The 25445-nt window shown below is 38.3% G+C and overlaps 1 protein-coding gene across 8 annotated transcripts in view; it reads left to right on the top strand.

The window, feature by feature from the left end:
- lrp1bb (low density lipoprotein receptor-related protein 1Bb) overlaps positions 1-25445 on the top strand; it is a 469826-nt gene that overhangs the window by 414183 nt on the left and 30198 nt on the right. For all 8 annotated transcript variants that reach the window (XM_057852528.1, XM_057852526.1, XM_057852531.1 and 5 more), the window contains 10 exons: positions 2694-2837; positions 3105-3239; positions 3434-3553; positions 3688-3929; positions 5931-6154; positions 6724-6830; positions 8028-8144; positions 11325-11498; positions 12293-12418; positions 17233-17397. In XM_057852528.1, the coding sequence (XP_057708511.1) occupies positions 2694-2837; positions 3105-3239; positions 3434-3553; positions 3688-3929; positions 5931-6154; positions 6724-6830; positions 8028-8144; positions 11325-11498; positions 12293-12418; positions 17233-17397 (1554 nt within the window). The remainder of the gene's footprint in view (positions 1-2693; positions 2838-3104; positions 3240-3433; positions 3554-3687; positions 3930-5930; positions 6155-6723; positions 6831-8027; positions 8145-11324; positions 11499-12292; positions 12419-17232; positions 17398-25445) is intronic.

Below are 25445 nucleotides of genomic sequence, written 5' to 3'. Positions count from 1 at the left end.
GCAGTGTATCAAATACTTGTTCTCCCCACTGTAGAGCCACACAACATTAAAGTGGATGTATAGTTTACTTTAAAAATAAGTGTAGATTGCTTAAATTTCAAGTGATTTTCAAACTATTTTATGTTTCATATATGTCAGAGATGCAGTAATTTTAATGCATGCTTAAAGATAATTAGAACTTTATTTATATATTTTTTTTATTTTAATGTGTGGCCTGCGTCATAGCCACATGAATACAATTTCTTATGAACCAAACTAAAGATTTCAGCGTGTCAAGAGTATTTTAGTAGAGCTCACTCACGGTGCATCTGCTACAACAGAGCTCACCATAGAAATCCTCTGTTTCAAGATGGCCACCAGTAAGCCACACTACCTAATTCACCATAACCCCATAGAGGCCTGGAACATGAAGCAATTGTCAGAGAATCGCACAATTTGAAAAATAAGGTGTTAATGAAACCTTTTTGGGAAATTTGTAAATAAAGAGAAGGAAAATGAAAATGTGAAATAACGCTTTAATATCTATAACCCTTGCTAAATCTGGATTTTTTTTTTCATGGAACCTGCATGTATTGACTTGCATCTGTCAATTTTTATGAGAAATAAATATGAAAATTCTAAATTGGTCTCAAATCGTGAAATTCTAATGCTGGGTTATGGGTTAAGACGTCTCGCCTTATGTACAATTTATATGGTATTTTAGTACATAGCTGTTAGCAGGGTAAGCGAACTTCTCATTACACCTGTTGGAGGCAGTCGTTCAGGTCCTCCGCGTGTTCGTTTTCGATTCAGGTGAGACGGCTAGACTGGATTGCAATGTAAAAGACTGACTCATGGAGGCAAGAGATCATTGTTGCGCAGTTTTAATATCAGAAATTTCTGGGTGCATTCAATGACAGAACAAAGCTGTGTGGAGAAAATGCATGCCGAACAGAGAGCTCAGCGTTGCTTATATACTGTACTAAAAAGGAGGTGTGTCTGTTTGGTGATTAATTGATTATGCAGAATAGGTCATGAGCCTTGCTGGTTGGCAGTTAAAAGTTCATGACTATTGTTGGCAGTTAAAGTCCATGATTATCTGAGGCAAAACTAACTATCAACAGTTCCAGTGAAAAACGACTGGTCATGCTTGAAAGCATATCAGAAGATTGCATTAGGCGAGATGTATACTGACTTCACACCCCAAAAGTATGAGTCTAAAAGCAAAAGATCACAATCTTTCAAATTACTAAGCAGCTAATGCCTCACATTTTTAGCAAAAATACTAGCAAACTGCGACATTTGTTTGCATCACCTAATAATCACGTTGTTTTTGTAATTGATGGTAGCTTTTCATGTAATGCAAAAGCAACCATCGAAGTTATTTCTTGTTTTTTCATTGGCGTTTCTCACAGCCCAAACTGTTTGGCCCATCAACAACATTCAAATACCGAAATAACCTGAATTCTCGTGCGATGGAGGGAATCTTTTGAATGACCCCCAAAAAATTACTATTTGTGCCAAAACATGGGTTTTTGGAAAGAAGCAAAAGGATTTTTTCAAAATGTATCTAGTCCTACAATTCTTTGTCCAATTCACATAAATCACACATTTCAGGAAGTTAATGGACATAAAATCTGTATACGGAATTTGCAAAAAACCTATGGTTCCCCAAAAATTCGCCAAAAACTTTCCCATTCGTTTTTAATGGGATGTTGTTTCCATGTACTGTACATTGTTCCATTCATTCCATTTTTTGACCAAAAAATTACCATTACAGCCCATTGACATTCAACTGGCGCCCAAGTAACTTGATGCCATTGACGGCCATGTATGTTGTTGCTTTGAGAGCCATGTGTGTCGATTCTATTGATGCCGATGTAATTGAATTCCTTAGACAGCCATGTACGTCCTTGCCGTTGACAGCCAATGTTTGTCCATGCCATTGATGGCCATGTATGTTAAAGCCATCCACAGCCATGAACGTCCTTGCCATTGGCGGCCAATATTTGTCCATGCCATTGACGGCCATATATGTTGATTTTATTGATGCCAATGTACTTGGATTCTATTGGTGCATATGTAAGTCGATGCCATTGATGGCCAAGTACAAAATATCAACAGGAAGTGATCTGGAATCAGCCGGACGTGACCCCAAGGGGTTTAACTGCGAAAGCCGAGCTCCCATTGCAATTTCTCTAGAAATTGCATTTTCTCTTTGAAAGGGACATTTCATGGTTTTGAACATACAGTATTTGTTTGAAATGGTTGAGGTTAAGATATAGCAGTAGCTGTGTATGACCCAACTTCCTCCCGTAAATCAGGGGTTTGAGCTCCTACTGACCCTGATACAATAGGATGGTGCTAACAAGCATGGGCAGATGGTTGATTGGTTGTAGAATGCTGAAAGATTCCAATTCAGGTTGGACTAAATTATCACGCTTAATGCGTGATTAATAAATTAACCAAGAAATGGGTGCAGGGGGTCCCAAAATAGAACATTGCGAGATTAAAAATGGCACACATGAACTAGTTTCTTGGATAGCAACATGTCGACACACGGCACAAGAGATAATTCGCAAGAATAATAAGAGCTGACAGTGAATGCTTATGTTTCAGTGCCATTGACGGCAACAGACGTCCAATGGATTTGTCAATTATAGCCAATGAGTTAAAAAATCTAATCTTTTGATGTTTTCTTCTGGGTCCCAAAGCAGAGGCAACGGTCGGACGACCTCGACCTTGCGGGAAGAGCGAGTTCACCTGCAATAACCGCCGTTGTATCGCCTTCCAGCTGCAATGTGACCTCTTCAACGACTGTGGCGACTGGGGCTCAGATGAGCAGGACTGCAAAGCCTGTGAGTCCATCGCCAATTTAACTCCTTCAAAGCCATCAAAGAAGCAACCGGACGAATTGAAAGCTACTTCTTATCTCCTTGTTTTAGCTGTGATGTTTTGTTACTAATGCTAATATATGCACGCCTCTTTATTTGAGATATGTTGTGTGTGATGTGAAATACCATGCTGTCCTTTTGGCTTTTTACACATCAAAAGAAAACCACAGCAGGTGTCGGAGATGCGGAGGACGGCTGCGTCATCAAAAGGCTTGTGTTTTGTATTTGTAGTTTCCAGCGGTGATGTATGTGGCAAGAAAACAAATCCATGTGGAGAGGACGCCATATGCAACCAGACAAATACAAACGCAGTATGCCAGTGCAAACCGGGCTTCAAGAGGAACCACAAGTCAGGCCAGTGTGACGGTACATGATCTTTTTTCCAGAGAATCCCATTAGGTTAAATGTGGAAATTGTCAAGTCGACGTACGAGATTGTCAGCGTATTTCCCTTGACCTTTGTCTATTGCTCTATGCTGACACTGTAACACATAACTCAACGTGTCCAAATCCATATTGAAAGCAAGCATTTCTCCAATATTGGTTTCTCGTTATTTCCAGAGACAAATGAGTGTCTGCAGTTTGATGCGTGCCCTCATTACTGCACAAACACCAAAGGATCTTTCAAGTGCACGTGTGACAGAAATTATAAGGAATTGGATGGAAACTGCATGGCAAAAGGTATGGCACTCATAAAGGTTTTATAGCAGTGTCACTGTTTTCTTAGATGACCTTCATTCAGAAGAAGAATGCTGTGGTCCTAAAAAGCTAATTTTGTGCTACTCTTTTTTTTTTTTCTTTAACTCTGTGAGCAGGCACAGAGGATCGAGTGCTCTACATAGCTAATGACACTGAAATCCGAAGTTATGCGTATCCATTTAACCAGAGCCTCGGACACAAAGTGCTCACCCAAGTTGAGGACAATGCACGCATTATTGGGATGGATGCTTTGTTTCACCACCAGAAGTTTATCTGGGCTACCCAATTCAACCCTGGTGGAATATTTTACAAAGAAAGTCTGGAAAGAAGCCAAACTAAAGCAAATGTCCGAAATATTGTAAGTATACTGTACATGGTAAAACGGAGTCCTTTGTTTCGCATTTATCTACTTCAAAGGTCTCGAAATAAAAATAGAGTGTGGCTGACGTTGGCAACACCAAGTAGTCCCCTAAAAGTTTTGAACTAAGTATTAGGAAAAGGACAAGTTAAGAACATGAACAGTTCTCCAGAGCACGTCTTTTTAAATTCTCTAATATTTCCTCAGTGTGTCAAATTGAATACCGGTAACGACATCTTATGATGTAATTCTTGAGGACTGCAACTTTCTCTGTGCTATACTACTTATCAGTGTCGAGATGCCCCCGTACTAAAATAAAAATTATTCTTTCTACTGAGCTCGACACACGGGAGGCGACGTCACTTGCGTTCAATACATTTTCAGTGGCAGTAGCGTGAAGTAGCGTTGCCAATGTTTAACGGCGAAGCGAGACGTGACGTGCGTGCATGTGAAATGTGCACGTACACGTGGACAAGCGACGCAATATAGGACAATAGGAAATGGTTCTATTTCTGTCACTGTCACCTGGCACTTCAACCAACCAGCAACAGATTTATTGATCGACAAATTACATGTCAGGACACTGGCCAACCTGGAAAATGGCATTCAAACACCAGACTATGTTAACATAGAGGAACGTATCATTTTAGCAGTGTGCGACCAGCACATACTTTTGCCGTTTTTTTATATATATATATATATATATATATATATATATATATATATATATATATATATATATATTAAAAAAAAGACTGGAAATTTTAAAAATTCTCTCCAATTTCCTAGCCAATCCGTGACGAGCGATGACGCACTGGCAGAGGGCGATGCGCGTCGCTGCAGTCGCATTGCACCCCGTGTGTTAGCTTTCAGCTCAACTGCGATGACTTTTTGATATTCTTTCTCTTGCACCTGGTATAATTTTGGAATTACGTTTTATTCAAATAACAAATTCACTAATGGTAATTCCCTTTGGCTTGCTTATTGAAAAGGACAATGTAATTTGAGTTTTAGACCCCTGATCTATCCTGTTTCATTATCCAAAGTGCTTTACAGGCTGTTTACTATCTATCGCCAGTGTTGTTAATCTCACTTTAAATATGTAATTAGTTCCAGTGTCAAAATACTTCTCCCAATAAGTAATTGAGTAAGTATCTCAGTTACCTCTTAATAAGAGTTAATTAGTAACTCAGCAAAATAACCAATGTTACTTTTCACGCTCTACACATTATTACATTATACATTCTATAACCTCTTTCACATCAAATATATTTATTTTAACTGATTGAAGAACAAAATACTATATACAGGATTTTAGAACATTTGGTATTTACTTGGATGAAATATATTTGTTAAGAAAACACAAATGTGATCTAACCATGGACCAGTGCAAATCTCATATATGTTAGGCCTACCGCACAATGAGCAGAACACTAGCCCTAAATATTTTAAAGTAAAAATGTTAAATATAGAAAATAATTCAAGTTTGCGAATGCTAACTTTGAAATTCCCTGGCCCGTTGCCATATCGCTGTCTTGTTGTGTTTGCCAGAGTGTGTAATGAAGCAGCGCGTGATCCGCCCACGCAGCCAATCGTCATCGTTTGTAACAGCGTCACCATCCCTTCCAAGTTCGCCCCTCCCGCTCTGCCCTCTCCCAGGCAATTGTGACAAAATCAGATAATTCACACATTGTTCAACCAAATTGTAGTAACGCTCCATTCACATTCTCGGTAACGGTGTTGCAAAGATGGGAAAAGTTATTAATTATATTACTCCTAAAAAAAAAAAATACGCCGTTAGAAACATTGTTATACTCTAACACCGTTATTAACAACACTGACTATTGCAGTTTAAAGTTGGAACGGTTTGAATCGGTAAAAAAATGTGGAAATTAACGGTAAAATCCCGAAAAAGTATTGATTTTTGGCACTCATTGCCTGCCATTTAAGAACAAGTCCAATCCAATTGATCTGAAATTTGCAAAAATCTTTTGTTTCCAGTGTTCAGACTTTCGACGACCACGAGACATTTCCGCCGACTGGATCACTGGGAATATCTACTGGACTGATCATTCCCGGATGCACTGGTTCAGTTATTACACGGCGCACTGGACGAAATTACGATATTCCATAAACGTCGGACAACTCAAGGGCCCAAATTGCACTCGCCTGATCACAGACATCGCAGGGGAGCCTTACGCCATCGTCGTAAACCCCAACCGAGGGTAAGTACCGCGGCATTACAGGGCTTAATATGTTATATTTTTTATATACATCATCCAAAAAAGTCAGGTACACCAGAAATCCAAAGAGTTTTATCAAACTAAAACAGTGTGACACTGCTAATTCCGCATCCTCGTACATGAGCAGCGTTTTGTCTCCCTCTGAGTCATATCTTTTTAATTGTCTGCTATTTTAAAAGCAATCTTTGCAGTGTTAACCAGCTGGACTGTAATTGTGTATGCCCGCCATTAGACGCTGAGCAGGTAATGTAGTGTATATTTGGTTTTTATACCATAGCTGCCTGCCGCATTCAAATACAACATAATGAGATCACTCAAATCTCCAGCCAGCCAATGGCGCTGATCTCATGATAATGCTTTGCAAAGTTGAAGGGAGTTGGGGCTCAGTTACTATGATATATGACAGTGGCCTATCTTGAAAAGCACCCTTTGTGAGATGAGACCCTCCCATACCCACCATCACCAGCATCCACACGTTTTGTACAATAAATTGTGTTAGGAATTATAAAAAGCAATTTTGATAATTTGAGTGTTACCTACTTGTCTTTCAGGATGATGTACTGGAGTGTTGTTGGTGATCACTCTCACATAGAAGAATCGGCCATGGATGGTTCCTTACGAAGAGTGCTTTTAGAGAAGAATCTCAGGAGACCAACTGGTACGTCCTGTAAAATATCGCCAAACTAAGGCAGAATCCTCGCATCTCCACAATGACTAAATTTCAGTAAACAACAAAAATGAATCCCAGTTGATTTACTAAGTACAGCATCGTTCAGGTTGGTACTAACCTTGGTATTGCTATCATCTCATAACGTTGCACTGCAAATTTATAACGTCCTTTTCTTCTTACTTTGAATAAATATTACTACTTAAGCCCATAGATCTAAAAGTTGGTGATTAAAAAAAAAAAAATCAACTAAGCTTTAATCAATATCCATTCTTGAATTAGGAAGATTTTTATATTGTCATAGCTTTTTTAAATATTAAATATACTAATGTATTGCTGAAAATAAATCTGCTAAGCTTCTTTTGAGCAAGCTATTTTTTGTTTATTTCAAGAAATCTAAGTGAGTTAAATTTACTTGAAGTGCTGGCAGATAATTTCACTTATTTCTATTAGATTTACACTGAAAACAAGGGAATTAAGGGAATAACTACGGTCGTTTTAAGGAAGTATGTTTTTGCAGTGTGTATATTGGAAAACACAAGTGTCAATAGAACAGAAGATGACCCTTTAACCTTCGGGAATGTACACATTTTATATGTACGTAGGACTTGTAAGGCTTTGAAATACAGTTTAAATATGATCACACATAAATAAATCAGCGCCGAGGAAATTTATACAAATGCAACATTTCCCAGAGCGTCTGAAGTTGCTGTTTTTTTTTTCTTCCCTTTTTTTAATGGGAAACTCTGCTGATCTAGTTTTGTGCATCAGCTTTGGCCTCCTTTAATCCAAGCGCCAACATTCTGTTGTGTTTACAGAGCGAGGAATTCATCATCTGTAGAAAACCTATTTAAAACAACCTAGCCTGGCTCTCAATTATCTAGTCAAACGCTGTGCACAAAGTAAAAGTGATTAATTGGTTTGGAATTGTAATGTAAGCATTCTTAAACACTTGCATCCAAAGTGCAACGTGCAATTCGGTGAGATCTACTTTGTAATTTCCACACAAGAGAATCGATTGTAGAAAGAAAAACAAGGCAAAGGGTCGAAACACACACAAAAAAGCTGTCTTTACATTTCAGCTCGGACTCTCGTGACCTTATCTTCTACCCACGCCCGACGACTTCCGCTAAGATCTCTGTGTAGTTTAGACGGTAAATAAAAGTCTTTGTTTCCTCATCCCTGCAGGGCTTGCCATTGATTATTTCAATCAACGTTTGTACTGGGCTGATCCTGAGCTTTCGCAGATTGGCAGCATGAGATTGGATGGTTCCGACCCACTGATGACGATCAATGAGAGACATGGTAATTTCTGGCATGAAATGTCTCAATGTTGCAAATAGCAAGTTGAACTTTCTGAATCAAATGCCGTAAATTATAATATAGGATAGTACAGGTATAATACGCTCTTGTGAATTACTCCCCACCGAAATTGATCTTCAGAAGCCGTTTTTTTGCTGTGTGCATACTTATGCATGTATGTACTCAAACACGTCAGCCTGTTCGCACAAGTGGGAATTTTAAGTTGTGTTTTGTATTCAGGAAACAGAATTCAGTGACTAACAACTTCAGTGGGACAGTGTAAAAGGTTTAACGTACATGTAAAAAAGCATAACATGGCTTAATAATTGTTACTCACATTTAAGTTGACATCTCTACTTATGCCTATTTCCACCTCTGTAACCAAAGAGTAAGCCCCAATTATACACATTAAATGGTTTCAGTTTTAAGCCTTTCTTATATAGCGAGCACCTATGGAAAAGCTAATGTAGGCTGCATAAATTCCAAAATATTGGGGCAATCCATAGACTTCAGTATCAGTTGACGGGACAGGGGCCTATTTTCAAAAACTTAAAATTCAAATATATTCAAAACCAAAGCCACTAGTGACCTAAAACCAAAAGAGGCACCTCCCTTAGGCATACATGAGTCTCCTTGGCTAGGTTCATACTACAGGTCTTAATGCACAAATCCGATTTTTTCGTGTTTTTCCGACTCAAGTGAGGCATTAACTTGACGGTCTGAACGTGACAAGTCGCATAGACAATTTCAAATCCGATCTGGGTCACTTTCGTATGTGGTTCAAATCCGATCTGGGCCACATTTTACTAAAATGTCGCGGCGGTCTGTACTGTCAAGTCTCCCAAATTGGAATTCATGCTGCAATTACGTTATCAAATAGTGACAGAGACGCTACGGTAGCGGTGCAGCTGTGCGTTATTAGCGCCTAGCTTGCAGTGAACACGGCTTTTGGGGAAGGGCCGGGCTTGACAACAGTCACAAAAAAATAAAAATTGGTTGAGGATAAGCCTGAGAATGATCGGTTTTCTCTCTGCTCTATGTGAGCAATATTTCAACACTGCCTAGACATCCGAGAGTCGGGGCAAACTGCCCGTATGTGTGTGTGACATGCACGGACAGTGCGTGCATGCTATCGATCCATATAAACTTTGAATATAGGCCTAAATGGGGATTCTGCTATATATATGTCCTCTTTTTAAAAAGCAACATATGATATCCCTGGAATGAGGAATGACATATGTGTCATTTGTTTTGATGCTTCTGCGCATGCGGGTCTTCTTGCTCGGCATGTGTCAGACTGCGAATTAGAGCGCATGCGTAATACTTGAATGGTCTCAATGGACAAAGGCAGTCTGAACGGGCACACCAAAAAAACAGATATGACCAAAAATCGGATTTGTGCATTAAGACCTGTAGTATGAACCTAGCCTATGAGCAGCGGCATCAAACAAGTCGTTCCCTAATTAAATCCAAATTAATTATTTTTTATATAAGTATAACAAAACTCAAATGGCTATGGAATTCTCAGAATTTTTGCTAGATGCACAAAAATCACCAAATGCAGAGATAATCACCTAGATTTTCAGTATCAATAGCATTAATTAACATCTTAAATAAGTTTTTGCCCGAAATAGCGACTTAATTTTTTTAAATTTAGTGCAATTTTGACATTAATTTTCAACAGCTAATAAATCACTCAATTTTCACATAATAAACTTATTACTTGAGGAAAGCATGCAGTCATCTTAATATTACTCAACAAAAGCAAATGTTGCACTTTTCTATATACAGTACAATCACAACTTATTTAGGTTAAATTCCGATGTTGCTATTGCCTCAGCCAGTCTCGCCGACTTTCTGGCCCTCGTCGTTTTCAAATTGAAATGTTATATAAAATAAAACATGTAAAAGCTAAATTTGTTTTTTTTTTTTGTATATAGTATGTAGAATTGTCTAAATTACCATTTTTTTGCCCAAAAATGGGCAGTTGGCTGAAAATTACCAGATTTTTTTTAATGTAAATTTATCGCTATTGTGCATGGATACAAAATCCAACATGGTGGCCATCACAAAACAGAGCTTTTTAAGTTGAAAATTATTGTAATTAAATGTGTACATCCCAGAATTTCTGTAGATATGAACATAAAGCAGTCTAGATTCTTGGTTAAAAAAAAACAAACAAAAAAAAAACGGGCAGTTACCATTCATTTTACATAAATATTTCAAGCTTAAGTTTTGCTTTTTTTTTTCCGATTCATTTCATTTTTTCACAATGTTTCGAAGTGCATGCATGGTGCCATTTCAAATAATAAATTACTTTCAATCCTCGACCAAATCACTCTTAAGACACTCCTGCCTGCTTGTATGTACTAAAACGTTCGTCCTGTTTCCACCTAAATCCAGCGTTCGTACACAACGTGTTTGAGCGTATCAAAGTGAAAGCCTCCACAACACTCTGCCTGGCCCAGCCCCCTACGGGTAGCCGTGGTGCAATGTCTGTAGGAGCTGTCTCGTCAACTGATAGTGAAGTCTATGGGCAAACGTTCCGATATTTCCGGAAGTTGGAGTGGCCTGTGTAAAGATGGCCACATACATTTTTGGGACAATGAATTGCTGTTTTATTGTTTGTATGTTTTTTATGCATTTAGTGACATTAAGCTTTTTCTGTTAAATATTTTTTATCACATGTGTCAAACCCAGGGACCCAATCTGGCCCGCGAAAAATAATTTTGTGGGGTCTGCAATCGAGTGCATGGATCCTGTTTCTTGCCAAAATACTAAGATTTTAGATTTGCACTTTTAAAAACATTGGGCTATTGCAAGCATTTTTGTGCCCAATCCTATTTTAGAAAAAAATTGAATAGTTGTTGAACAAAAAGGTTTTCTCCTGGCTTTGATTTCAAAATTAGCTATAGTTAAGCTGTTTGTGTATATGCACTAATATGAGGAGGTCATACATTTATATGGTTTCCCAGTCACAACAGCTTTGTGTAGCAAACCACAACAAAAATGTGGCCTATGACGAAAATGATTTTGACAACCGTTTTGACTGTTCTCTTGGTAAACATAAAGATATGATAACAGTGAAATGTATAGTAAGTATAAATTTATAATATTACAAGTGGATTTTTTAAAAAATAAAACATCCTATGCGCTGTCACAAATATTATGCTGGATTCACAGGTATCTCCCAACCATATAGAATTGATTTATTTGAAGATTACATCTACGGAACTGGACTCAAACACGAGGTCTTCAAGATTCACAAGTTTGGCAAACAGTCTGTGGAGTTTTTCAACTTGGGTGTGGAGAAACCAACCAATGTTTTGATCGCCCACCGATTCAAACATCAGGATGGTAATTATTATTTTGGATTTGTCTTACCTAACATTGGAATCAAAAGGCTAGGATGCTGTTTGAACCATTTTTGCTTTGGTTTGAAATTTGCGTGCAGCAGGTATATTAGTTTATTATTGAATTCAAGCTTTCTGAATTTTCTCTGAGGTCATCAGGCAACAGCATGACCAAGTAGACCAACCGGAGTTGCATTGAAACGGAGTCAGTTGGTCAGTTTTTCAAAGGGAAGATTTCCCATCCCAGAGAGACTCATTAGACCTGGCATGCAATGTGTGGGCTGAAGATGTGCATAGAAAGCTGTAACATGAAGCATACTTGTCCCCCAACAACCTGTGCATTTATTTTAGGCTTTCAGTGTCATGTCATTGAAAATAGCAGACTTGTATTCGGCTTATTATACATTTTAACATTTAAATTGCTATTCATTCGATATGGATTTCTTAGGTTTGAGTATTATTCTTAAGCAAAACCCACTCTCGTCTGACGTCAATATAAGCACAATTATTTTCAGTCTTAATGGAATATAACAAGCCCTCAGTATGATTTTGATTCATTCATTTTTCAATATTTAATGTGCTTCTTCCATGTTAATCAATGTCCAGTAATCAATTTATTAACACATCATCTACACTGCTTAATTATTTCATCTTGTGATGAAGTGCGAGAAAAATTTGTGTTCCACACAGAGCCATAACAAATAGTTCACTCTTCAGAACAGTAAGAGAAAATAAAATATGTGAATTAACCAGTCCTCTGAATATGTATCACAAGCCCACTCTTAATTTTCCCAACAGCGTCAAATCCGTGCCTGAGGATGTCTTGTGATTTCATGTGTTTGCTGAACCCAACGGGTGCCAGATGTACTTGTCCGGAAGGCAAAATACTGATCAACGGCAGCTGTAGTGATGTCAACACCTCAGGTGGGCTTATACTTCAGTTTTGTGGCACTGTTACAATATAACTCTGTAGAAAATTGGGAAATAGGAAATATCAGCCAAGACCCCGACTGCACTGATGTGTAGTCACGCACATACAAAAACTGAACTGAAAGGCTTTGAAAGAGTAATAACTACATTAACTTTATTTTAGATATACCCCCCCCCCCCCCCCCCCCAATAAAAAATATACACTATTTAGCAGTTGGTAACCAAATTGTCTATGCATTTCTTTGTAGATTAAACCCATTGAATAAATGATTGCAGCCAGACTAAACTTTGAAGAAAGAATAGTAGCATTTGAGAATGATGTCAAATGCAACTGGAAGTATGAAAATGCAGTTCAAGTGTGAACATGTCTAGTTATCAGCTGCAAAAGGGTGTATACATTTTTGGGCACACCCTGTAGATACAATATATGCTGTATTTACATGCTCAATATTTAGAAATATATCTTGTTTGGGTAAAATCTGTATTTTTCTTGCTACCTTTACAATAAAGAATATGAAAACAGACTTCATGTGAAAAATGGTAGCTCAAACAATCTAAATATGCAAATACAAACTTAGAACTATAATAACAAAGAAAATAATATTTGAGCTCAGAAAATCCCGATCATAGGCACTGCCATTTTGGGACGAATGTGACGTCAGTTGTACCCAATCTGCTTTGTGCTGGAGGTAACCTACGAACTGCTTAGCCTAGCATCTTCCTTACGAAAAGAATCAGCGTGTTCATCAGAGCAAAGTGCTGAATAAATCAATGTGGGGACGAACTGTTTATCATACTTACATACTGTATTTACTGTATATTACACTGTTACATATGGATAACAAATATTCTGATGTTTGCGCACTCTTCACGATGGACCATGACATGAGCAGGTACTGTTAGCGCACAATACATAAACGCTGATAAACAAGTTATAAAGAAGCAAAAATAAAATAGGCGCACACTCTTCAACTATTGGTATTTTTATTTTAAATTGCCTTCCAAGATGACATATCTGTTCTATGTGTTGGATTTTATCAAGTAAATTTCCCCTCAAAAATGTGACTTATACTCCGGTGCGACTTATATGGCGGAAAACAGTCAGGTGACTTGAAGTTCTGCTCCGAGACCCCCAATTTGGCCAAATTTCAAAATTTTCCTATATGCATAGGTGATAAATTTTCTGGGGGAAGAAACATTTTGAACAGGAGGGCATTTGAATTTTTTTTTTTTTTTTTTTTTTTTTTCTAAACAGCAAAACCCTATCAGGAGGTGAGAGGACGCGAGAGCAGAATTACAGATGCCATGACTTTAACGAGATATTATCGCATACTTACCTCTTTTCGATCCAAAAACTCCATGTCGCATGTATCACTGAGTGTCAAGACACAGCTGTGAATGGCCACAGCTGGATTTATGGGGGATTTTATGGGTAACACATGGTAATATAACAAGGTCGCGATGCAGAAATCGCAGACGTCATGGAGTGGTCAAGCTTTTCATTGTCATATATTTACCCTTTTAAACATTTTTTTTCCATTTTTCTTTGTCTGGATTGATTATTTATCATCTAAAATATTGGGGAAAATGTGACAGTAACAAATAAATACAATTTTGCGATAGTTATGATGTAGATATCCGTGACTTTTTTACAGACACCATTTTTTTCATTGTGACGTAATTTGTTTGAGTTTAAAATATACGAGTGAATAATTTTTCAAAGTCGTTTTTTTATTTTTTTAAACAAAATATTAGACATCAATTAATGATTCTAAGCTAAAAATGACAGACATTTTGAATAATAAATATAATTACATACCTTGTTTTCATGGCTGGGTTGAAGCAAAAATGGTTGTGTGACGTCTGTAAACAGGGGTTTCCAGGGTAAAACGGGCAAATTAAAAATAGTTTGGGGGCTTAATGCGCCATGAATCTGCTATGGCAGCATATAGACATATTTTTCTATCAAACACAACAGTTGTTTTGGCTTGAAATACAGCAGTTTCTTTTAAAGATGAGTGCAAGAGCAGAAACTGGTTTTTCTGTCTTGTTTGTGTTTTCCGCCATATGTTTTTTTCCTCTTCGTTGGTCATTTTATGGCTGGTGCGACTTGTACTCAGGTGCGAGATATAGTCCGAAAAATACGGTAACCTTTGCTATGTTTGGAAGTCATTTAATGTTGTGAATCAACTGCCAAAGTTGTTAAAATTGCTCCCATTATTGCATTAGTTCCTTTCCATCTACTTTCGACATGTGAAAGTTTTAAAGCCGTTTCATCATTTAAAGATAGATTCAACTCAAGATGTTGCCGATTTAGGAGTATTTTAGATAAAAAATTACTTAGGTTCACTAGGGAAGATTCTCTACAACAGAGCCTTCCAGAGAGGTCTACTGCTTTAAAGATGGCGGCTGTCTACTAACGCCGGTGAGTCGATCATTTCGCATCTAGTTCGCTATACATGTGGTAACGCAGCCGTGTCTGTCATTTCGCATCTAGTTATATATACAGTACATATGATATCTACCTAAGCATCATGTGGGCGTAGTTTGTAGGCTATCAGCTACAGTCAGGTATTATTAGGGCCACCTAGCATTGCGTTTGCAACGGCATCACAACTCCCGTCACTCCTCCCCACTCCAGCTTTGCTCTCTCATCTCCGTGAGTCCGTGTCTTCCACAGACTTTTCTCGCGTCATTCAACCAACGTAGTAACGCATAGTAACGCACGCCTTTACGCCCTGAGTAACGGTAACGACGTTGCCAAGATGAGAAAAGTAATTACAGTGGTACCTCTACATACGAATTTAATTCGTTCCAGGACCTTGTTTGTAAGTCGAAATGGTCGTATGTCGAGCAGGATTTTCCCATAGGAATACATTATAATTCCATTAATTCGTTCCAAAGCCTAAAAACATACACTAAATTCTTAATAAATACTGCTGGCACTGTTACAAATGGCAATTAAACATAGAAAAACAAATAAGTTATAAATAAATAATTCAGAATAATATAATAATAAGAAGAATAATTAATAATTATTCCTGTAAATAATGTAACGAATCGGATTCTAATATGGCGGACACTTTTTACTGTCCCTGAACGCACCGCGAAGCTGACGTCTCAGTGAGATAGGTCTGTGCGGTAGAGATAATACTTTCGTTTTCTTGAGAGCCGTCAACTGCTTAAGACAATGGGCGTTTTGTGTTGGATAAGTTCTTAAATAAATGATAAAAACGTGACGAAGCTGGCGATTTCCTTGGCAATGTTACCACAATAATAATTGTCACCTTAACTTATAAATAGTGGCGAACGGTGGTCGGAAGAGGACCATGGAGCTGTATTGTTGAGCCAGTTCAGGGACGCGCACCCCAAGCTCATATTTTTCTATAACTTGCATCTTCATTTCAAAGGTAAGCATCACTTTTTTCCTTGTTTCTCCAACTGTATCAACTTTTTTTGAAAACTGTGTTGATTTCTCACACAAGAAAATCCACCGTGCGTTCGTTTGCAGTGCTGTCATGTCGTCGTATTTCGAGCAACTCGTCGGATGTAGAAACAAATGGCGGCTCAAATTTTACGTCGGATGTCGAAAAGATCGTGTGTCGAAGTGATCGTATGTAGAGGTACCACTGTAATTTGATTACTCACTACTGAAAAAAATAACGCTGTTAGTAACGCCGTTAAACTCTAACGCCATTATTAACAACACTGGTTACTATACCCATTCTGGTATCACATTCCTTCTCTGTTCCATCTTGGATGTATGTAAAAGGATTAGGCCCTCTGAAGAAGAAGAAAAAAGGTGGGCAAGATCAAAAAAATATATAATTCTATTTATTTGACGATTCACATGTACATCTCTATCACAGTAGCCTAAGAAATTGTGGGTATAACTGACATCATCAGCAATTATGGACTATCGGAAATCCTCCTATCTGATTGGCTAAAACAGTTCTGGCATTTAAAAGTGTCTGCAATTTTGTCTATCTCCTAGAAATACTGGCTGTTATAAATCTTTTTTCCTTGACTATTACACTTCATAAAAGTTTTTTTTTTTTTTTTTTAATTATTAAACCAAACTCCTTCTGCTGTGTTGCACTTGATCAAAACCTTGTTTTTACCTTTAACCATGTGCTCGATTAGGTTTATTGAATTGTGGCAGCCAAATTTGTGATCATGCCTAATTTTCCATTTACTTTGCATAAATCCAAACCAATAGCTGATGTGAGTTAGTAACTATAATTTATTTTTGGAATGGTCCAATTAATCCAGTTTGCGACATACCTTAGATTCACTAAATATACAATGCGCTTAAGATTGAAATGTTAGGTTGTTAGTCTCCATCTTCCCCTTGATTGACTGGCGACCAATGCATTGTTTACCAGTCAGGTGGGATAAGCTCCTTGTTATCCACCCACCTCACAAAGCAGTATAAAAAAAGGGTTGCGTATACTGTTACACTTCAAAAGGGTTACTTCTCTCTTCCTCTACGTGCTACCTTGGTGCACTTGGTCTGACCTCATAATCTCCATGTTCTGCATTTCCTACCCCATTGCTCTCTCCAATGCAGCATTAAGATAAAATATCTGAGGTATAAAGCAAAGAAAATACAGTACATAGCATTAACTATTCATAGTGATTACATTTAGAAAAAACATCAACTTCATATTTGACTTTTTTTCCTGTGTGGTTTTTCATGATTATATTTGGTAGGATTTGCAGCACGTATGCATTAGTTTACTGTGACTGACTTCCACACATAGCAGCTTAATATAAAATGTGGGCTCCTTTTTTTTCCTGCTGTGAAGGTGAACTGTGTCGTCCCCCCTGTGAGAACGGAGGCCGTTGCCTGGCCAATGAGAAAGGAGACTGGAGGTGCTACTGCTGGCCTGATTTCTCGGGTGAACGCTGCGAGGTCAACCACTGCACCGACTACTGCCTAAACGGAGGCACCTGCGTGGGCTCACCGCTGGGTAAGACACCTTCACAAATGTGGAGCTGGAGCCCTACGGTAATTCTTTTACTTACCCATTGGGCCAGTTTTTGGTGATGGTCCCGTTTTGGTTCATCTTTAAATTGACATCTACTTGCCAAGTCATCTCTCAACTCACAAGCATGCAGTAGGTACAGCTGATGGTTCATGTGTTACAGGACTTCCCGAGGGAATCCTCTGCATAGAACACTGACACAAAATGGCATTTTAAATGTGGGGGGCTTCAGGCCATTTCCCTCATGCACAATGATCCAGTGAATAGTAACATTTCACCACCTATTTCCTTCATGACATTGTAGCACCTCTGCTTCTGTCAGCAGTTTTGTGAGCCCAGTTTTCCTAAAGGTCTAATTCACAACATATTTTGGGAGGCATTTGTAAAGTGCACCAAAATCATTGCTCTCATGAGGAACAACCCTATAACACACGAAGCAATGATGCCTTGAGATACTATTGAGTCGAATAATTCGTTTTTCAAGATAGATGTCATTCGGGTGATTTTTTTTTTTTTCTTCTTCTCTGAAGAATGACTAATTTTAAAGGAGCTCATTGAAGAATTGGTATTTGTTATTTATCCTCTGTGAAGAATGATTAATTTATTTGTGTTAATCAGAGGTGACTAGAGTAGCCAAACGCTTTACTCAAGGAACAGTAATTAGTATTTGGTAAAAATATTCAAGTAATGAGTAACATTGTGAGTAACTGCTTACGATGTTTGATTTTTTTTTTTTAAAAAGCAATGTCTTATTTTTATCAGCACAGTTATCTGGTATGTATATGGTATATTTTGCTGTACTGTAACCTATTACATAACCACATTAATCGAAAAAAAAAAAAAAATTATTGAATTGCGGCAGAGAAAAAAAATCGACAGATAAAAAGCATCATTCGTTCAAAGAGCATGAGTGCCCTCTAGTGGAGAAAAGAAAACATTTCCTATTATGAAACTAAAAAGATCATATCTCTGGTTTTCCGTGGTCAATCGTTGCCAAATAAGAATTGAGGGAGAAGTTAAATCCTTGCCTGACACCGCCAGACTATTCTCCCTGTGTTTTTCAAACACTCTGAGATGAGTCTGGGACCCATCTCCTTTTTGGGCTCTTGAGCCCGAACGAAATCATCCGCGCTATCAGATTTGTTTATTTGCGTGACATCTTAACGAGCAACGTCACTCTTGCGTGTTGGAAGTCATCTCCAAAACAACACAGATGGCCAACGGTAGAGCCAAGAATATGTTCCAATCCGCGGAAAATTCAGTTTTAAATGACAAAAAAACCCACATTGAGTCGCTAAAACCAAGTCTGTCTTGCGCTAGCCATGTTGAATAAACTTCCCCGTTTTCTTCGTATGTTTATTCCCTCGCGCTAGTTTCTTGTCGCTTTATCAACCGCACGTCTGCCCATCGCTGATTGGTCCACTCCGCTGTCTGTTTGCTGTGGCCCTGGGAATTTAACCCTTTAACACCGAACGTGTCGGCAGCGATGCGTTTACGCATATCGTCTTTGAAGCTTCGTCACGCTGTAATTACCTCACCCACCTGCCGCTGGTTGGTCTCATTTGAAAGTGCGGAAGTTGATGCTCACACCAGTTTTTATTTGAAGTCAATCGACCAAGAAAAACGGGAGATAATGTCATTTGAATTTTATGTTTTTATTGCACCTATAAATATGCATTAAAACGCTGCATGGACCATGTATCTATCTCCATATTTCCATCATTTCTTCTCCTTTTTCAAAACCGAAAGCAGCACAAAAGACTACATATCCCAAGAGCCGTTGTGATGTCAAGAAGGACTAACCGAATGTGGACATTTTTAATAAATTTCCGAGCAAGGCGCCAACTAAGGAAAAGGAGGCATGCTGAAGCAAGCTACGGCCAGTCTGAGCGAGCGACTTTGAAACGTGCAGAATGAATCTAAAACTAAATTCAGCGCAAGCTAATGCATTATTTCATTAACTCAAGGAAGAAGATGAGCCATATTTGTCGTTGTTTTCCTGGGATGAGTCGGCGTCTCGGCGAGTAGAAGTGACAGGCTGACAGCAGCGCGCAAACGACGAAAGAGTAGGCTGTGTGACGTTGTGTGTGACGCAGCTCCGTGACCTGTTCATGCAGAAGCTTTATTGATTTCGCAAAAAAAAAAAAAAAAAAAAACTTTATTGGGTCGTATGCCAGAAAAATTTAATTGAACTGAACTACTTGTCAATATGGTTGAAAATATGTTTTTTTCAATGTTATATATATTTTTTTCTTCACTATAATCTTTTCAATTTTTATAAAGATGAGTGTTCGAGAAGCTTGGTTGCATGTACGTATATACTTTAGATAAGGTGATGGGTATAATACCTAACTTCACAAAGAGATATCCTCCAAACCCTTTTTGTGTTAGATGATATATATATTATTTTGTTCTCACTATTTTGCACTGCATATAACCCGTTTTGACCATAGTATGTGTAAAGGCCAAAAACGCCTATGACCATACTTGCTGTTGTGTTGAATTGTCAAACATAAAACTATTCAATCTTATTTTTTTCTATTGAATGTTTATCCAAACAAGTAGAATAAACATTATCAAGCTTCAAAACGTTTGGTCGAGCATGTTTGGTTGTCAATGGGACATCAACATTACAAATTTCGAAAAAATAATTTGGGATTTTTTGGTCTTTTTGGGTCCAAAATGTGCATTATAATTGGTCAGTGAAGAAAACAACTGTTTGGACATGAAGTTCAAGGTGTCCTTAAAAAAGGGACCCAACTTGGCCATTGTAAACATTTTTTTTCTTTAAAATATAAAGGCAACATCAAATGCATGCAAATTCGGCCAAAATAGGCTTAGGTGTTAAAGGGTTAATCCGCCGAACAGTCGCCAGACTCCATAGCTGGAACAGCGGTGAGTCTGGTGTACAAGGCAAGGTAAATCCCACGCTTGCAAATCATGTTGACAGCAGCGCTCAATGTCAATTACTTAATTTTTTAAGGTGCTTTAAAGTTGCCATGTGATTGAACAGGGCGACGTGATCACTGAACATGCTTGAGTCTGATTGGTATAATGGAGTCATGTGATTATTGTTTAGAGCTGAAACGAATACTCGAGCAACTCGAGTAACTCGAGTTTAAAAACTGATCCGAGTAATTTTATTCACCTCGAGGAATCGTTTAATTTTACCAGCTCTAAGCATCCCATTTTGCCCGAAATACTTTTAATGCGGGACATCGCGCTGACGTCACGTGCGTAGAGGAAGAAGCAATTAAAAAAAACAAAAAACTTACTGCAGCCGACAGCCGCTACAAACAACGCTGACGTTGCTAAAAACTATGCCCGCATGATGCTACGGTGGTAGCAGTTAGCGTCTGATGCGTCTCATAGATATCACATGTATGTAGAACTAGAAGCGAAATGACAGGCTCGTTAGTCTGACAGACGCGTTAGTAAACAGCCGCCATCTAAAAACAGTAGACTTTCAGCGCTAATAAATAAGATTAACGACTGTCACTCGATCACGTAATGTTAGCCCTGAGGAGGGCTAGGTTTCTATTAAATATGACCACTGTCGATGTGTGGCTAACGTGTCTTACATACAGGCTTTATTTAATCTGTGAAAACATGGCGCTGATAGAGAGGGTATGAAATAAAAATTTAATAATGCTAACTGTCAATTTTAGCTCAGTAGTCATTGCTGGATAAAACAAGTAGCACTGGTCCCTAATGTGCTCCAATACAGCAGCCATTATACATATATTTTGAACACTGCTAAAACTCAGAATCCTATCAGGACTTAAGTTTTACATTAGTCTAAAATGTAACTAGAACTTAAAAATAGCTTGACACAAATGGAAATTCATTTGAAACGTGGGAAAAAAACCTAACTTTTAAGTGATGTGTGTTATCAAGCGTGATTACATTTTTAGGCAAGAAATATACATATATATATATATATATATATATATATATATATGAGATCTATAAGGTTTTTTTTTTACTGAAAGCAGTGAATTAGCCTTTTTTTTATTCTAGTCACATCTGAGATGCAATTGTTGGCTGTTTTCAACAATGTACAACGAACATAAAGACATTGATTGACTGAAAATGGTTCAATATTGGATGAAATGTCTTGTTTTCTCATGTATATTCCTAATTGCTCTTCACCTAAAAAAAATATTTTTTATCCGATTACTCGATTAATCGATAGAATTTTCAGTCGATTACTCGATTACTAAAATATTGGATAGCTGCTGCCCTATTATTGTTGCGACGTCTCATTGGGGAAACTGGTAGCGCCACTGTTGCCGTCTCTGGCAAAAAAAAAAAAGTGAAGGAGGAAAAATGTAACGACTAGTGTAACCCAAGAGTAGCGTTTCTTATTCACAAATCTACTTAAGTAAAAGTAAAAGGTATGGCTTAGTAAAACTACTCTTAGAAGTACATTTTTCTCAAAAAGTTAACGTAATTAAATGTAACAGAGTCAATGTAACGCTTTACTACCCATCTCTGATTATAAAGGATCTTCCTGATGAATGACCATCGCTAGTGATATATGCATGTCAATATTGTACTATCCCCACGTGGCCAAAGCACACACATGCCAGAAGGAGCACCACAATTGCTTTTGATTTGAAGTAATTGTATTGATCTGATTACATTCATCATTTTTTTCAGGTGGCGACTAAAACAGATTGATGTCAATCATCTCAATGGATAAAATAGTACTTTAACTGATGAGAATGCTTTCATAACAAACTATATTTTTAAGACACCAAATTTATATGGATAGAATTGTTTGCTCACAACAAATTATTCCTCTTAATAGGAGAGCATTATACATCAATACAAAGAAATATAATGTTTTAAAGGGCGATATAGAGGTGCGTAAAATACAGGAGAAGTAACACTAAAACTGGAGAGTCACAATCAGGCAAAATTAATCTTGGCTTGCTTACATATTTTGAAGAAAACACAGCTAAAAAGGGTTCACTCAGTGGTGTAATTTCACACTTGATGGTTGAGCAGGCACTCCAGGGACCCAACTATTTGTATACAAACAATTAACGAGTCAATTTTCCATTATATATGCCCTTTAAGTTGCCTGGGATTGATTTCTACTTTGGAGCTTCCATTGTGCTCATGTTCCGTAGTCTACTAATGAACTGCTAATGAGTGGCCAATTGTAACGAAGACTGAGTCGTGCATTTGATTGTGTGCGCTGACGTTTCGCATAGAATGATGTCACTGAACAAAAGAGCAGTAGAGCAGATTGACACGAATTGACCATTTTGTATGAAAGGAAGACCTCTCAACATATGAGCATTCATGTCCAAGCAGAAGCAAACAAAACAATCTCCAACTAACTCCACTCTACACATTTTTGCTAAAAAGTATTTACATCATAAACATACATGTGCAACACGAAAATGGCGTAAATTATGCTTAATGACACGGCGAAGTCGTTAAGTGAGAGAGCTGTGTGCAGTTGTTGTGTGCAGCTAACACGGCAAACGTAAGTTAATATTCTTTTCTTTAAGTTTGTGAAGTGTGTACTTTGGAATCGCTGCATTCGCGGTCATTTTTAATGTTACGCGCATGCCAAATTTGTCAGAACACCAGCAATGTGCGGCAAAAAAACAGCAAATATAAAAACGATGTTGGAAATTGTAGCACAGTTGTTAGTGCTCTCCTAGCGATGTCAGGATATTCCAAAATGACTTTAATCCAGAACCTCGGTAGAGTTGTTGTCTCAAATGTACGTGTAAGGTCGCCGTGATTTGCGATCTCTACAAGCTGATCCTCCTGTTGCACAGACATGCTCGAATAGCTCGGTTTATTCACATACGGGTCACGAATCCACTCCTTTTTTTTGGGAAACTTTGTTTATTGGTCACATAAGTCATGACATACAGTGCCTTGCAAAAGTATTCGGCCCCCTTGAACCTTGCAACCTTTCGCCACATTTCAGGCTTCAAACATAAAGATATAAAATTTTAATTTTTTGTCAAGAATCAACAACAAGTGGGACACAATCGTGAAGTGGAACAAAATTTATTGGATAATTTAAACTTTTCTAACAAATAAAAAACTGAAATAAGGGGCGTGCAATATTATTCGGCCCCCTTGCGTTAATACTTTGTAGCGCCACCTTTTGCTCCAATTACAGCTGCAAGTCGCTTGGGGTATGTTTCTATCAGTTTTGCACATCGAGAGACTGGCATTCTTGCCCATTCTTCCTTGCAAAACAGCTCGAGCTCAGTGAGGTTGGATGTACTGTAGAGTGTTTGTGAACAGCAGTATTCCGCTCTTTCCACAGATTCTCGATTGGATTCAGGTCTGGACTTTGACTTGGCCATTCTAACACCTGGATACGTTTATTTTTGAACCATTCCATTGTAGATTTGGCTTTATGTTTTGGATCATTGTCCTGTTGGAAGATAAATCTCCATCCCAGTCTCAGGTCTTGTGCAGATACCAATAGGTTTTCTTCCAGAATGTTCCTGTATTTGGCTGCATCCATCTTCCCGTCAATTTTAACCATCTTCCCTGTCCCTGCTGAAGAAAAGCAGGCCCAAACCATGATGCTGCCACCACCATGTTTGACAGTGGGGATGGTGTGTTCAGGGTGATGAGCTGTGTTGCTTTTACGCCAAACATATCGTTTTGCATTGTGGCCAAAAAGTTCAATTTTGGTTTCATCTGACCAGAGCACCTTCTTCCACATGTTTGGTGTGTCTCCCAGGTGGCTTGTGGCAAACTTTAAACAAGACTTTTTATGGATATCTTTGAGAAATGGCTTTCTTCTTGCCACTCTTCCATAAAGGCCAGATTTGTGCAGTGTACGACTGATTGTTGTCCTATGGACAGACTCTCCCACCTCAGCTGTAGATCTCTGCAGTTCATCCAGAGTGATCATGGGCCTCTTGGCTGCATCTCTGATCAGTTTTCTCCTTGTTTGAGAAGAAAGTTTGGAAGGACGGCCGGGTCTTGGTAGATTTGCAGTGGTCTGATGCTCCTTCCATTTCAATATGATGGCTTGCACAGTGCTCCTTGAGATGTTTAAAGCTTGGGAAATCTTTTTGTATCCAAATCCGGCTTTAAACTTCTCCACAACAGTATCTCGGACCTGCCTGGTGTGTTCCTTGGTTTTCATAATGCTCTCTGCACTTTAAACAGAACCCTGAGACTATCACAGAGCAGGTGCATTTATACGGAGACTTGATTACACACAGGTGGATTCTATTTATCATCATCGCTCATTTAGGACAACATTGGATCATTCAGAGATCCTCACTGAACTTCTGGAGTGAGTTTGCTGCACTGAAAGTAAAGGGGCCGAATAATATTGCAAGCCCCACTTTTCAGTTTTTTATTTGTTAAAAAAGTTTAAATTATCCAATAAATGTTGTTCCACTTCACGATTGTGTCCCACCTGTTGTTGATTCTTGACAAAAAAATTAAATTTCATATCTTTATGTTTGAAGCCTGAAATGTGGCGAAAGATTGCAAGATTCAAGGGGGCGAATACTTTTGCAAGGCACTGTAAGTAACAAGATGTGAGCATTTTTTCACTTTCACGAATCCACTCCTTCGCAGTTCGTGGGTCTTAGGTGATTGGGAAGTTGCATAGATTTTGTTTTCTTTGAGGTTGTAGGCTCATCTTCGGGCTCGTCAAGCTCCCTTTTCCCCATAAAAATCTGTCCAAATACGTGTTTTTCAGTCATTCTAGTGTGGGGGCTAACTATTTCCGGGAACAAATGTGATGGGCGACAACCTACGTCATACGTTATTATCGAGGCCAAACGCACATAGATATACAAAACAAGATGAACTGCTAACAGTCCAATCAGTGCTTTTCTATGACGACCTCCTATCCTGTAGTTGTATATCTAGAGTAGACAGGGATATTGGTGTGTTAAGCAGCACAGGCCAAAGTCAATCGGCCAGAATGCAGTAGTTAATAAATTATTTATTATTTCTGCGCGGTCCGCGGCCTGGTCGTTGGGGACCCCTGTTCTAAACACTTAAGATACCAGGCTAGAATT

This window comes from Corythoichthys intestinalis, chromosome 12 (genome assembly GCF_030265065.1).
Source record: "Corythoichthys intestinalis isolate RoL2023-P3 chromosome 12, ASM3026506v1, whole genome shotgun sequence".
Classification (NCBI taxonomy): Eukaryota; Metazoa; Chordata; class Actinopteri; order Syngnathiformes; family Syngnathidae; genus Corythoichthys; species Corythoichthys intestinalis.
Note: the sequence above shows the minus strand (reverse complement) of the source record. Positions and strands in the feature narration are given on the sequence as shown.